Source organism: Oncorhynchus keta, unplaced genomic scaffold, assembly GCF_023373465.1.
Source record: "Oncorhynchus keta strain PuntledgeMale-10-30-2019 unplaced genomic scaffold, Oket_V2 Un_contig_383_pilon_pilon, whole genome shotgun sequence".
In the NCBI taxonomy this organism is placed as follows: domain Eukaryota; kingdom Metazoa; phylum Chordata; class Actinopteri; order Salmoniformes; family Salmonidae; genus Oncorhynchus; species Oncorhynchus keta.
Genome location: NW_026287457.1, coordinates 5,914 through 20,887, shown reverse-complemented (window position 1 = coordinate 20,887; position 14,974 = coordinate 5,914). Strand labels below are relative to the sequence as shown.

The window sequence follows — 14,974 nt, the reverse complement described above, 5'->3', positions numbered from 1 at the left end:
GCAGTTAACCCACTGTTCCCCTGAACAAGGCAGTTAACCCACTGTTCCCCTGAACAAGGCAGTTAACCCACTGTTCCCCTGAACAAGGCAGTTAACCCACTGTTCCCACTGTTCCCTGAACAAGGCAGTTAACCCACTGTTCCCACTGTTCCCCTGAACAAGGCAGTTAACCCACTGTTCCACTGAACAAGGCAGTTAACCCACTGTTCCCACTGTTCCCCTGAACAGGCAGTTAACCCACTGTTCCCTGAACAAGGCAGTTAACCCACTGTTCCCTGAACAAGGCAGTTAACCCACTGTTCCCTGAACAAGGCAGTTAACCCACTGTTCCCCTGAACAAGGCAGTTAACCCACTGTTCCCCTGAACAAGGCAGTTAACCCACTGTTCCCCTGAACAAGGCAGTTAACCCACTGTTCCTCTGAACAAGGCAGTTAACCCACTGTTCCCCTGAACAAGGCAGTTAACCCACTGTTCCCTGAACAAGGCAGTTAACCCACTGTTCCCCTGAACAAGGCAGTTAACCCACTGTTCCCCTGAACAAGGCAGTTAACCCACTGTTCCCCTGAACAAGGCAGTTAACCCACTGTTCCCCTGGACAAGGCAGTTAACCCACTGTTCCCCTGGACAAGGCAGTTCACCCACTGTTCCCCTGGACAAGGCAGTTCACCCACTGTTCCCCTGAACAAGGCAGTTAACCCACTGTTCCCTGAACAAGGCAGTTAACCAACCCACTGTTCCCCTGAACAAGGCAGTTAACCAACCCACTGTTCCCTGAACAAGGCAGTTAACCAACCCACTGTTCCCCTGAACAAGGCAGTTAACCAACCCACTGTTCCCCTGAACAAGGCAGTTAACCAACCCACTGTTCCCTGAACAAGGCAGTTAACCAACCCACTGTTCCCTGAACAAGGCAGTTAACCAACCCACTGTTCCCCTGAACAAGGCAGTTAACCAACCCACTGTTCCCTGAACAAGGCAGTTAACCAACCCACTGTTCCCTGAACAAGGCAGTTAACCAACCCACTGTTCCCTGAACAAGGCAGTTAACCAACCCACTGTTCCCCTGAACAAGGCAGTTAACCCACTGTTCCTAGGCCGTCATTGAAAAGAAGAATGTTTTCTTAACTTACTTGCCTAGTTAAATAAAGGTATTAAACATATTTAAAAATCTGCAAAATCGTCACCCAGAAATACCGATTTACGATTTGTTATGAAAACTTGAAATCGGGCCTAATTAATCGGACATTCTGATTAATCGGTCGACCTCTAGTAGATACAGGACAGTAATCCATTGGGAGTGTGTTCACCTGAATATTCACGGACTTGTGCTCAGTAGACCGTAATGATACTGTAACCTCAATCCTCCCCTGGTCTTGTAACTCACCTCGTGTGTGTTTCCATCTCCCAGCCCTACAGGTGTTGTTGGACCAGTCCACCAAGGCTAACTCTCCTCTCTTCCTCCCCTCCAGGTGTTGTTGGACCAGTCCACCAAGGTTAACTCTCCTCTCTTCCTCCCCCAGCCCTACAGGTGTTGTTGGATCAGTCCACCAAGGCTAACTCTCCTCTCTTCCTCCCCCAGCCCTACAGGTGTTGTTGGATCAGTCCACCAAGGCTAACTCTCCTCTCTTCCTCCCCCAGCCCTACAGGTGTTGTTGGACCAGTCCACCAAGGCTAACTCTCCTCTCTTCCTCCCCTACAGGTGTTGTTGGACCAGTCCACCAAGGCTAACTCTCCTCTCTTCCTCCCCCAGCCCTAGGTGTTGTTGGACCAGTCCACCAAGGCTAACTCTCCTCTCTTCCTCCCTCCAGGTGTTGTTGGACCAGTCCACCAAGGCTAACTCTCCTCTCTTCCTCCCCCAGCCCTGCAGGTGTTGTTGGACCAGTCCACCAAGGCTAACTCTCCTCTCTTCCTCCCCAGCCCTACAGGTGTTGTTGGACCAGTCCACCAAGGTTAACTCTCCTCTCTTCCTCCCCCAGCCCTACAGGTGTTGTTGGACCAGTCCACCAAGGCTAACTCTCCTCTCTTCCTCCCCTACAGGTGTTGTTGGACCAGTCCACCAAGGCTAACTCTCCTCTCTTCCTCCCCTACAGGTGTTGTTGGACCAGTCCACCAAGGCTAACTCTCCTCTCTTCCTCCCCCAGCCCTACAGGTGTTGTTGGACCAGTCCACCAAGGCTAACTCTCCCCTCTTCCTCCCCTCCAGGTGTTGTTGGACCAGTCCACCAAGGCTAACTCTCCTCTCTTCCTCCCCCAGCCCTGCAGGTGTTGTTGGACCAGTCCACCAAGGCTAACTCTCCTCTCTTCCTCCCCCAGCCCTACAGGTGTTGTTGGACCAGTCCACCAAGGCTAACTCTCCCTCTTCCTCCCCTCCAGGTGTTGTTGGACCAGTCCACCAAGGCTAACTCTCCTCTCTTCCTCCCCCAGCCCTGCAGGTGTTGTTGGACCAGTCCACCAAGGCTAACTCTCCTCTCTTCCTCCCCCAGCCCTACAGGTGTTGTTGGACCAGTCCACCAAGGCTAACTCTCCTCTCTTCCTCCCCTACAGGTGTTGTTGGACCAGTCCACCAAGGCTAACTCTCCTCTCTTCCTCCCCCAGCCCTACAGGTGTTGTTGGACCAGTCCACCAAGGCTAACTCTCCTCTCTTCCTCCCCTCCAGGTGTTGTTGGATCAGTCCACCAAGGCTAACTCTCCTCTCTTCCTCCCTACAGGTGTTGTTGGACCAGTCCACCAAGGCTAACTCTCCTCTCTTCCTCCCCTGCAGGTGTTGTTGGACCAGTCCACCAAGGCTAACTCTCCTCTCTTCCTCCCCTACAGGTGTTGTTGGACCAGTCCACCAAGGCTAACTCTCCTCTCTTCCTCCCCTACAGGTGTTGTTGGACCAGTCCACCAAGGCTAACTCTCCTCTCTTCCTCCCCTACAGGTGTTGTTGGACCAGTCCACCAAGGCTAACTCTCCTCTCTTCCTCCCCTCCAGGTGTAGTTAGACCAGTCCACCAAGGCTAACTCTCCTCTCTTCCTCCCCTCAGGTGTTGTTGGACCAGTCCACCAAGGCTAACTCTCCTCTCTTCCTCCCCTCCAGGTGTAGTTAGACCAGTCCACCAAGGCTAACTCTCCTCTCTTCCTCCCCTCCAGGTGTTGTTGGACCAGTCCACCAAGGCTAACTCTCCTCTCTTCCTCCCCCAGCCCTCCAGGTGTTGTTGGACCAGTCCACCAAGGCTAACTCTCCTCTCTTCCTCCCCTACAGGTGTTGTTGGACCAGTCCACCAAGGCTAACTCTCCTCTCTTCCTCCCCGACAGGTGTTGTTGGACCAGTCCACCAAGGCTAACTCTCCTCTCTTCCTCCCCTACAGGTGTTGTTGGACCAGTCCACCAAGGCTAACTCTCCTCTCTTCCTCCCCTACAGGTGTTGTTGGACCAGTCCACCAAGGCTAACTCTCCTCTCTTCCTCCCCTACAGGTGTTGTTGGACCAGTCCACCAAGGCTAACTCTCCTCTCTTCCTCCCCTACAGGTGTTGTTGGACCAGTCCACCAAGGCTAACTCTCCTCTCTTCCTCCCCCAGCCCTGCAGGTGTTGTTGGACCAGTCCACCAAGGCTAACTCTCCTCTCTTCCTCCCCTCCAGGTGTTGTTGGATCAGTCCACCAAGGCTAACTCTCCTCTCTTCCTCCCCTACAGGTGTTGTTGGACCAGTCCACCAAGGCTAACTCTCCTCTCTTCCTCCCCTACAGGTGTTGTTGGACCAGTCCACCAAGGCTAACTCTCCTCTCTTCCTCCCCCAGCCCTGCAGGTGTTGTTGGACCAGTCCACCAAGGCTAACTCTCCCTCTTCCTCCCCCAGCCCTACAGGTGTTGTTGGACCAGTCCACCAAGGCTAACTCTCCTCTCTTCCTCCCCCAGCCCTACAGGTGTTGTTGGACCAGTCCACCAAGGCTAACTCTCCTCTCTTCCTCCCCTACAGGTGTTGTTGGACCAGTCCACCAAGGCTAACTCTCCTCTCTTCCTCCCCCAGCCCTCCAGGTGTTGTTGGACCAGTCCACCAAGGCTAACTCTCCTCTCTTCCTCCCCTACAGGTGTTGTTGGACCAGTCCACCAAGGCTAACTCTCCTCTCTTCCTCCCCTACAGGTGTTGTTGGACCAGTCCACCAAGGCTAACTCTCCTCTCTTCCTCCCCTACAGGTGTTGTTGGACCAGTCCACCAAGGCTAACTCTCCTCTCTTCCTCCCCTACAGGTGTTGTTGGACCAGTCCACCAAGGCTAACTCTCCTCTATTCCTCCCCTACAGGTGTTGTTGGACCAGTCCACCAAGGCTAACTCTCCTCTCTTCCTCCCCTACAGGTTTTGTTGGACCAGTCCACCAAGGCTAACTCTCCTCTCTTCCTCCCCTCCAGGTGTAGTTAGACCAGTCCACCAAGGCTAACTCTCCTCTCTTCCTCCCTCCAGGTGTTGTTGGACCAGTCCACCAAGGCTAACTCTCCTCTCTTCCTCCCCCAGCCCTCCAGGTGTTGTTGGACCAGTCCACCAAGGCTAACTCTCCTCTCTTCCTCCCCTACAGGTGTTGTTGGACCAGTCCACCAAGGCTAACTCTCCCCTCTTCCTCCCCAGGTGTTGTTGGACCAGTCCACCAAGGCTAACTCTCCTCTCTTCCTCCCCTACAGGTGTTGTTGGACCAGTCCACCAAGGCTAACTCTCCTCTCTTCCTCCCCTACAGGTGTTGTTGGACCAGTCCACCAAGGCTAACTCTCCTCTCTTCCTCCCCTACAGGTGTTGTTGGACCAGTCCACCAAGGCTAACTCTCCTCTCTTCCTCCCCTACAGGTGTTGTTGGACCAGTCCACCAAGGCTAACTCTCCTCTCTTCCTCCCCCAGCCCTGCAGGTGTTGTTGGACCAGTCCACCAAGGCTAACTCTCCTCTCTTCCTCCCCTCCAGGTGTTGTTGGATCAGTCCACCAAGGCTAACTCTCCTCTCTTCCTCCCCTACAGGTGTTGTTGGACCAGTCCACCAAGGTTAACTCTCCTCTCTTCCTCCCCTACAGGTGTTGTTGGACCAGTCCACCAAGGCTAACTCTCCTCTCTTCCTCCCCTACAGGTGTTGTTGGACCAGTCCACCAAGGCTAACTCTCCTCTCTTCCTCCCCCAGCCCTGCAGGTGTTGTTGGACCAGTCCACCAAGGCTAACTCTCCCTCTTCCTCCCCCAGCCCTACAGGTGTTGTTGGACCAGTCCACCAAGGCTAACTCTCCTCTCTTCCTCCCCAGCCCTACAGGTGTTGTTGGACCAGTCCACCAAGGCTAACTCTCCTCTCTTCCTCCCTACAGGTGTTGTTGGACCAGTCCACCAAGGCTAACTCTCCTCTCTTCCTCCCCCAGCCCTACAGGTGTTGTTGGACCAGTCCACCAAGGCTAACTCTCCTCTCTTCCTCCCCTACAGGTGTTGTTGGACCAGTCCACCAAGGCTAACTCTCCTCTCTTCCTCCCCTACAGGTGTTGTTGGACCAGTCCACCAAGGCTAACTCTCCTCTCTTCCTCCCCTACAGGTGTTGTTGGACCAGTCCACCAAGGCTAACTCTCCTCTCTTCCTCCCCTACAGGTGTTGTTGGACCAGTCCACCAAGGCTAACTCTCCTCTCTTCCTCCCCTCCAGGTGTTGTTGGATCAGTCCACCAAGGCTAACTCTCCTCTCTTCCTCCCCTACAGGTGTTGTTGGACCAGTCCACCAAGGCTAACTCTCCTCTCTTCCTCCCCCAGCCCTGCAGGTGTTGTTGGACCAGTCCACCAAGGCTAACTCTCCTCTCTTCCTCCCCTACAGGTGTTGTTGGACCAGTCCACCAAGGCTAACTCTCCTCTCTTCCTCCCCTCCAGGTGTTGTTGGACCAGTCCACCAAGGCTAACTCTCCTCTCTTCCTCCCCTACAGGTGTTGTTGGACCAGTCCACCAAGGCTAACTCTCCTCTCTTCCTCCCCAGCCCTCCAGGTGTTGTTGGACCAGTCCACCAAGGCTAACTCTCCTCTCTTCCTCCCCCAGCCCTCCAGGTGTTGTTGGACCAGTCCACCAAGGCTAACTCTCCTCTCTTCCTCCCCCAGCCCTACAGGTGTTGTTGGACCAGTCCACCAAGGCTAACTCTCCTCTCTTCCTCCCCCAGCCCTACAAGTGTTGTTGGACCAGTCCACCAAGGCGAACTCTCCCCTAAAGGGGCACGAGAGGACCGTGCAGTACCTCCAGAGACTGGGTGAGCGTTTCTCCCCACACCACGTCAACACTGTTTTAAACTGTCCAGAACTGGCTTAGAGACAATAGGCTTTTACAGACAGACAGATTAGTGTTCGACTGACAGAGAACACCTGAACACAGTTATAACACTCTCTCTCTTTCTCTCCTCAGGGATGGAGAATCTAGGCATCATCTTTGAGTTCTCTCCCTGGGTGTTGAAGATCTGTCCTGAAGACGGACTGAAGGTGAGACCGGCTCAATTACAAATCTACCTCCTTTCCCTAAACCCTTGCACTCGATGAAGTCACACTCGCTGAGACGTGTTTAGTACTGCAGAATCGAGAGCCGCTTGGACATCAAACAAAGGAATCAACAAAAACATCATTTTCTAAACACCCTCCTCCGACTGAAAATCATAAAACAAGAAAATTAGCGCAGTATTTATATTGTGCGTCTCTGTCCCAGATCTTCACTGAGGACCTGACGGAGGTAGAGACCCTGCCCAGAGACAAGGTCCTGAACTTCCTGAAGGAGGGCTTTAAGGAGCTGACTATCCCCTACCTGGAGCACATTGTACACGTCTGGGAGGAGACGGAGCCAGAGTTCCATAACGTCCTCATTCAGCTGTACCTGGAGAGGGTCCAGGGGCTCATGAAGCAGTACCTCAACTCCCTGCCCGAGGGTAAGACCTGATACTACTACTAATACTACTACTATCATTACTACTACTACTACTACTAGTAATACTACTAATACTACTAATACTACTACTATAACTACCTAGAGAGGGTCCAGGGGCTCATGAAGCAGTACCTCAACTCCCTGCCTGAGGGTAAGACCTGCTACTAATACTAATACTACTACTATTACTACTACCATTACTACTACCACTATTACTACTATTACTACCATTACTATTACTACTACCACTATTACTACCATTACTATTACTACTACCACTACTACTACCATTACTATTACTACGACCATTACTACTACTACCATTACTATTACTACTACCACTACTACTATCACTATTACTACTATTACTACCATTACTATTACTACTATCACTACTACTACCGAGGGTAAGACCTGCTACTACTACTAATACCACTACTATCACTACTACTACTACTACTACCGAGGTAAGACCTGCTACTACTACTATTACTACTACTACCACTATTACTACTATTACTAACATTACTATTACTACTACTACTACTACTACTACTACTACTACTACCAAGGGTAAGACCTGCTACTACTACTACCACTATTACTACTATTACTACCATTACTATTACTACTATCACTACTACTACTACTACTACTACTACCGAGGGTAAGACCTGCTACTACTACTAATACTACTATCACTAATATACTACTACTATGTAAGACCTGCTACTACTACTATACTACTACTACTACTACCATTACTACTACTAATATTACTACCACCATTACTACTACCATTACTATTACTACTACCACTACTACTACTACCATTACTACTACTAATACTACTACCACTACTACTACTACCATTACTATTACTACTACTACTACCATTACTATTACTACTACCACTACTACTACTACTACTACTACTACTAATACTACTATCACTAATATACTACTGCTATGTAAGACCTGCTACTACTACTAATACTAATATTACTACTACCACTACTACTACTACCATTACTATTACTACTATTACTACTATTACTACTACTACTATTACTACTACCATTAATATACTACTTACTACTACCACTACTACTATTACTACTACTACTACTAACGTACTACTATCACTAATATACTACTACTATGTAAGACCTGCTACTACTACTAATACTACTATACTACTACTACCATTACTATTACTACGACCATTACTACTACTACTAACATTACTATTACTACTACCACTACTACTATTACTACTACTACTAATACTACTATCACTAATATACTACTACTATGTAAGACCTACTACTACTACTAATACTACTATTACTACTACCATTACTATTACTACTACCATTACTACTACTACTAACATTACTATTACTACTACCACTACTACTATTACTACTACTACTAATACTACTATCACTAATATACTACTACTATGTAAGACCTGCTACTACTACTATCACTACTATTACTACTACCACTACTATTACTACTTCCACTAATACTACTATTACTACTACCACTAATAATATCACTACTACTACTATTACTAATACTACTATCACTACTACTATCGTCACTACTACTACTACTACTAATACTACTATCATCACTACTACTACTACTACTATTACTAATACTACTATCATCACTACGACTACTACCACTACCGAGGGTAAGACCTGCTACTACTACTAATACTACTATCACTAATATACTACTACTATGTAAGAGCTGCTACTACTACTATTACTACTACCACCACTATTACTACTACCACCCTCACTAACGTCACCATCCTCACTAACGCCACCACCCTCACTAACGCACCACCCTCACTAACGTCACCACCCTCACTAACGTCACCACCCTCACTAACGCCACCACCCTCACTAACGTCACCACCCTCACTAACGCCACCACCCTCACTAACGCTACCACCCTCACTAACGTCACCACCCTCACTAACATCACCACCCTCACTAACATCACTACCCTCACTACCCTCACTAACCTCACTACCGTCACTACCCTCACTAACATCACTACCGTCACTACCCTCACTAACATCACTACCCTCACTAACGTCACTACCCTCACTAACGTCACTACCCTCACTAACGTCACTACCCTCACTAACGTCACTACCCTCACTAACATCACTACCCTCACTAACGTCACTACCGTCACTAACCTCACTACCCTCACTACCATCACTACCCTCACTAACATCACTCCCATCACTACCCTCACTAACATCACTCCCGTCACTACCCTCACTACCCTCACTAACATCACTACCCTCACTACCCTCACAACCTTCACTACCCTCACTAACGTCACTACCCTCACTAACGTCACTACCCTCACTAACGTCACTACCCTCACTAACGTCACTACCCTCACTAACGTCACTACCCTCACTAACGTCACTACCCTCACTAACGTCACTACCCTCACTAACGTCACTACCCTCACTAACATCACTACCCTCACTAACGTCACTACCCTCACTAACATCACTACCCTCACTAACATCACTACCCTCACTAACATCACTCCCGTCACTACCCTCACTAACATCACTACCCTCACAACCTTCACTACCCTCACTACCCTCACTACCCTCACTACCTCTATTCAGAGGGGTTGGGTTAAACGTGGAAGACACACCTCTCTGATTCAGAGGGGTTGGGTTGAACGTGGAAGACACACCTCTCTGATTCAGAGGGGTTGGGTTAAACGTGGAAGACACACCTCTCTGATTCAGAGGGGTTGGGTTAAACGTGGAAGACACACCTCTCTGATTCAGAGGGGTTGGGTTAAACGTGGAAGACACACCTCTCTGATTCAGAGGGGTTGGGTTAAACGTGGAAGACACACCTCTCTGATTCAGAGGGGTTGGGTTAAACGTGGAAGACACACCTCTCTGATTCAGAGGGGTTGGGTTAAACGTGGAAGACACACCTCTCTGATTCAGAGGGGTTGGGTTAAACGTGGAAGACACACCTCTCTGATTCAGAGGGGTTGGGTTAACGTGGAAGACACACCTCTCTGATTCAGAGGGTTGGGTTAAACGTGGAAGACACACCTCTCTGATTCAGAGGGGTTGGGTTAAACGTGGAAGACACACCTCTCTGATTCAGAGGGGTTGGGTTAAACGTGGAAGACACACCTCTCTGATTCAGAGGGGTTGGGTTAAACGTGGAAGACACACCTCTCTGATTCAGAGGGGTTGGGTTAAACGTGGAAGACACACCTCTCTGATTCAGAGGGGTTGGGTTAAACGTGGAAGACACACCTCTCTGATTCAGAGGGGTTGGGTTAAACGTGGAAGACACACCTCTCTGATTCAGAGGGGTTGGGTTAAACGTGGAAGACACACCTCTCTGATTCAGAGGGGTTGGGTTAAACGTGTAAGACACATTTCAGTTGGACAACTGACTCGGTATTCTCCCCTTTCCCTCCACAGCTGATATGTGATATTCTAATAAAATCTATCTGTTCTGTCTTCCTGTAGGGGTTCCTGCAGTGGCTGCTGGGAAGGAGGAGGGGGACCTGGGAGAGTTCAGGAGCAAGCTCGTGTGTTTCCTGGAGGTCTCTACCAGCTACGAACCAGGCCGACTTATCTCTGACTTCCCCTTCGATGGTGAGGATCGGATGGATTGGATACAACAGTTCCTGGCTGGTTGTACTCGCAGTGGTCATATGCAGTTTTTTTCCGACTTCTCTAGTTGAAAGCACTCACTTGTCATTCGCTCTGGATATGTGAGTTTGTTCGGTATTCTAGCCTGGTTCCAGATCGGTTTGTGCCGTCTTGCCAACTCCTATGGCTCATGGCTATATTGCTAGCCTCCGTGACCGTGTGCTCACCATGCCACAAAGGCGAAAACCAGAGGATTTTGATATCCCAGAGGTCTTTGCATGAATGAGGAACAATTCTTAACGATGCTTGTCACCAACGACGCTGGTCTCATAAATGTGTTTTTTACTTGTCTTTAGCCCTTGTATCTTCAACCATGCCGTTTGTCTGTCAGGTCTTCTGGAGGAGAGGGCCCTGCTGCTGGGTCGGATGGGGAAACATGAACAGGCCCTCTTCATTTACGTACACGTCCTGAAGGACACACACATGGCCAAGGAGTGAGTCGTACTACACACATACACACATTCACCCACATATACACACACATGGCAGAGGAGTGAGTCACGCATACACACATACACACACATGGCCAAGGAGTGAGTCGTACTACACACATACACACATTCACACACACATACACACACATGGCCAAGGAGTGAGTCGTACTACACACATACACACATTCACACACACATACACACACATGGCCAAGGAGTGAGTCACGCACACACACATACACACATTCACCCACACACACACATACACACACACACACATACACACACACACACATGGCCAAGGAGTGAGTCGTACTACACACATACACACACATGGCCAAGGAGTGAGTCGTACTACACACATACACACACATGGCCAAGGAGTGAGTCGTACTACACACATACACACATTCACACACACATACACACACATGGCCAAGGAGTGAGTCACGCACACACACATACACACATTCACCCACACACACACATACACACACACACACATACACACACACACACATGGCCAAGGAGTGAGTCGTACTACACACATACACACACATGGCCAAGGAGTGAGTCGTACTACACACATACACACACATGGCCAAGGAGTGAGTCGTACTACACACATACACACACATGGCCAAGGAGTGAGTCGTACTACACACATACACACACATGCACCCACACACACACACATTCACACACACACACACACACACACACACATACACACACATGCACCCACACACACACATACACACACATGCACCCACCCACACATACACATTCACCCACACACACACATTCACCCACACACACACATACACACACATGCACCCACACACATACACCCACAAACACCCACAAACACACACATACACACACACCCACATACACACACACACACACACACACACACACACACACACACACACACACACACACACACACACACACACACACACACACACCCCCCAGGACCATTGTACACTATATTACATGTTCAGCAGAGGATCTTAAGGAAAACTGCAGTTTCCTGCTTGTAGTACAGAATAGTCTCTCTTATTTTCCAGTATTTTTTTTTATTGCACAGATTCTGGAAAATCTCGGTGTCTTTGCTGATGTTATAGGCAGTTATAACAGTGCCATTTTGTGTTTCTCTCCAGGCGGTGTCTTTGCTGATGTTATAGGCAGTTATAACAGTGCCATTTTGTGTTTCTCTCCAGGCGGTGTCTTTGCTGATGTTATAGGCAGTTATAACAGTGCCATTTTGTGTTTCTCTCCAGGCGGTGTCTTTGCTGATGTTATTGGCAGTTATAACAGTGCCATTTTGTGTTTCTCTCCAGGCGGTGTCTTTGCTGATGTTATAGGCAGTTATAACAGTGCCATTTTGTGTTTCTCTCCAGGCGGTGTCTTTGCTGATGTTATTGGCAGTTATAACAGTGCCATTTTGTGTTTCTCTCCAGGCGGTGTCTTTGCTGATGTTATTGGCAGTTATAACAGTGCCATTTTGTGTTTCTCTCCAGGCGGTGTCTTTGCTGATGTTATTGTCAGTTATAACAGTGCCATTTTGTGTTTCTCAGGCGGTGTCTTTGCTGATGTTATTGTCAGTTATAACAGTGCCATTTTGTGTTTCTCTCCCTTCAGGTACTGTCACCGGCATTATGACAAAGACACAGACAGAAACAAAGATGTGAGTACTTACTTACTAGCTGTACATCTCACTCTATGGTAAACCTCTATTAACCCTGGTAATACAGTGTTATTCTGGTGGACCTGTCTCTTAACCCCATGTTGTTGTCATGTTGTTATACAGGTGTACCTGTCTCTGCTGCGCATGTATTTGTCCCCTCCTGATGTCCACTGCCTTGGACCAATCAAAATGGAGCTGTCGGAGCCACAGGCCAATCTAAAGGCAGCTCTACATGTCCTGGAGCTGCACCACAGCAAGCTGAATACCGCGAAGGTAGAATGCACCACAGCACTCTGAATACCAATAAGGTAGACTGAACCACAGCACTCTGAATACCACTAAGGTAGACTGAACCACAGCACTCTGAATACCAATAAGGTAGACTGAACCACAGCACTCTGAATACCACTAAGGTAGACTGAACTGCACCACAGCACTCTGAATACCACTAAGGTAGACTGCACCACAGCACTCTGAATACCACTAAGGTAGACTGAACCACAGCACAGCACTCTGAATACCACTAAGGTAGACTGCACCACAGCACTCTGAATACCACTAAGGTAGACTGCACCACATCACTCTGAATACCACTAAGGTAGACTGTACCACAGCACTCTGAATACCGCTAAGGTAGACTGAACCACAGCACTCTGAATACCACTAAGGTAGACTGAACCACAGCACTCTGAATACCACTAAGGTAGACTGCACCACACCACAGCACTCTGAATACCACTAAGGTAGACTGCACCACAGCACTCTGAATACCACTAAGGTAGACTGCACCACAGCACTCTGAATACCACTAAGGTAGACTGCACCACAGCACTCTGAATACCATTAAGGTAGACTGCACTACAGCACTCTGAATACCGCTAAGGTAGACTGCACTACAGCACTCTGAATACCACTAAGGTAGACTGAACCACAGCACTCTGAATACCAATAAGGTAGACTGAACCACAGCACAGCACTCTGAATACCACTAAGGTAGACTGCACCACACCACAGCACGCTGAATACCACTAAGGTAGACTGCACCACAGCACTCTGAATACCACTAAGGTAGACTGAACCACACCACAGCACTCTGAATACCGCTAAGGTAAACTGAACCACAGCACTCTGAATACCACTAAGGTAGACTGAACCACAGCACTCTGAATACCACTAAGGTAGACTGAACCACAGCACTCTGAATACCACTAAGGTAGACTGAACCACAGCACTCTGAATACCAATAAGGTAGACTGCACCACACCACAGCACGCTGAATACCACTAAGGTAGACTGCACCACAGCACTCTGAATACCACTAAGGTAGACTGAACCACACCACAGCACTCTGAATACCGCTAAGGTAGACTGAACCACAGCACTCTGAATACCACTAAGGTAGACTGAACCACAGCACTCTGAATACCACTAAGGTAGACTGAACCACAGCACTCTGAATACCACTAAGGTAGACTGAACCACAGCACTCTGAATACCACTAAGGTAGACTGAACCACAGCACTCTGAATACCACTAAGGTAGACTGCACCACAGCACTCTGAATACCACTAAGGTAGACTGCACCACAGAACTCTGAAAACCACTAAGGTAGACTGCACCACAGCACTCTGAATACCGCTAAGGTAGACTGCACCACAGCACTCTGAATACCACTAAGGTAGACTGCACCACAGCACTCTGAATACCACTAAGGTAGACTGCACCACAGCACTCTGAATACCACTAAGGTAGACTGAACCACAGCACTCTGAATACCACTAAGGTAGACTGCACCACAGCACTCTGAATACCACTAAGGTAGACTGCACCACAGCACTCTGAATACCACTAAGGTAGACTGCACCACAGCACTCTGAATACCACTAAGGTAGACTGCACCACAGCACTCTGAATACCACTAAGGTAGACTGAACCACATCACTCTGAATACCACTAAGGTAGACTGCACCACACCACAGCACTCTGAATACCACTAAGGTAGACTGCACCACAGCACTCTGAATACCATTAAGGTAGACTGTACCACAGCACTCTGAATACCGCTAAGGTAGACTGAACCACAGCACCAGTAAGTATTCGATTTATTATAACGTGGTTCTGCTCTCTCCTCTCCCGTACTGGGTTTTAATGTGGTTCTGCTCTCTCCTCTCCCTTACTGGGTTTTAATGTGGTTCTGCTCTCTCCTCTCCCGTACTGGGTTTTAATGTGGT

At 48.8% G+C, this 14,974-nt stretch overlaps 1 protein-coding gene and 2 long non-coding RNA genes across 3 annotated transcripts in view; all 3 read left to right on the top strand.

Annotated features, from left to right (window-relative positions):
* LOC118362007 (vam6/Vps39-like protein) overlaps positions 1-13,055 on the top strand; it is a 76,671-nt gene extending 63,616 nt beyond the window's left edge. Inside the window, exons 15-21 of the mRNA XM_052508659.1 lie at positions 6,132-6,218; positions 6,371-6,444; positions 6,665-6,881; positions 10,431-10,559; positions 10,948-11,050; positions 12,698-12,743; positions 12,867-13,055. Of these exons, the coding sequence (XP_052364619.1) occupies positions 6,132-6,218; positions 6,371-6,444; positions 6,665-6,881; positions 10,431-10,559; positions 10,948-11,050; positions 12,698-12,743; positions 12,867-13,040 (830 nt within the window). The 3' untranslated portion in view covers positions 13,041-13,055. The remainder of the gene's footprint in view (positions 1-6,131; positions 6,219-6,370; positions 6,445-6,664; positions 6,882-10,430; positions 10,560-10,947; positions 11,051-12,697; positions 12,744-12,866) is intronic.
* LOC127924208 (uncharacterized) lies at positions 2,716-5,937 on the top strand. Its single transcript, XR_008117152.1, has 3 exons — positions 2,716-2,973; positions 3,026-3,131; positions 5,746-5,937. It is a non-coding gene; the product is annotated as an uncharacterized LOC127924208 (long non-coding RNA).
* Positions 13,056-13,057: 2 nt separating the features above from the next.
* LOC127924209 (uncharacterized) lies at positions 13,058-14,570 on the top strand. Its single transcript, XR_008117153.1, has 3 exons — positions 13,058-13,086; positions 13,377-13,446; positions 14,107-14,570. It is a non-coding gene; the product is annotated as an uncharacterized LOC127924209 (long non-coding RNA).
* The last annotated feature ends 404 nt before the right edge of the window (positions 14,571-14,974 follow it).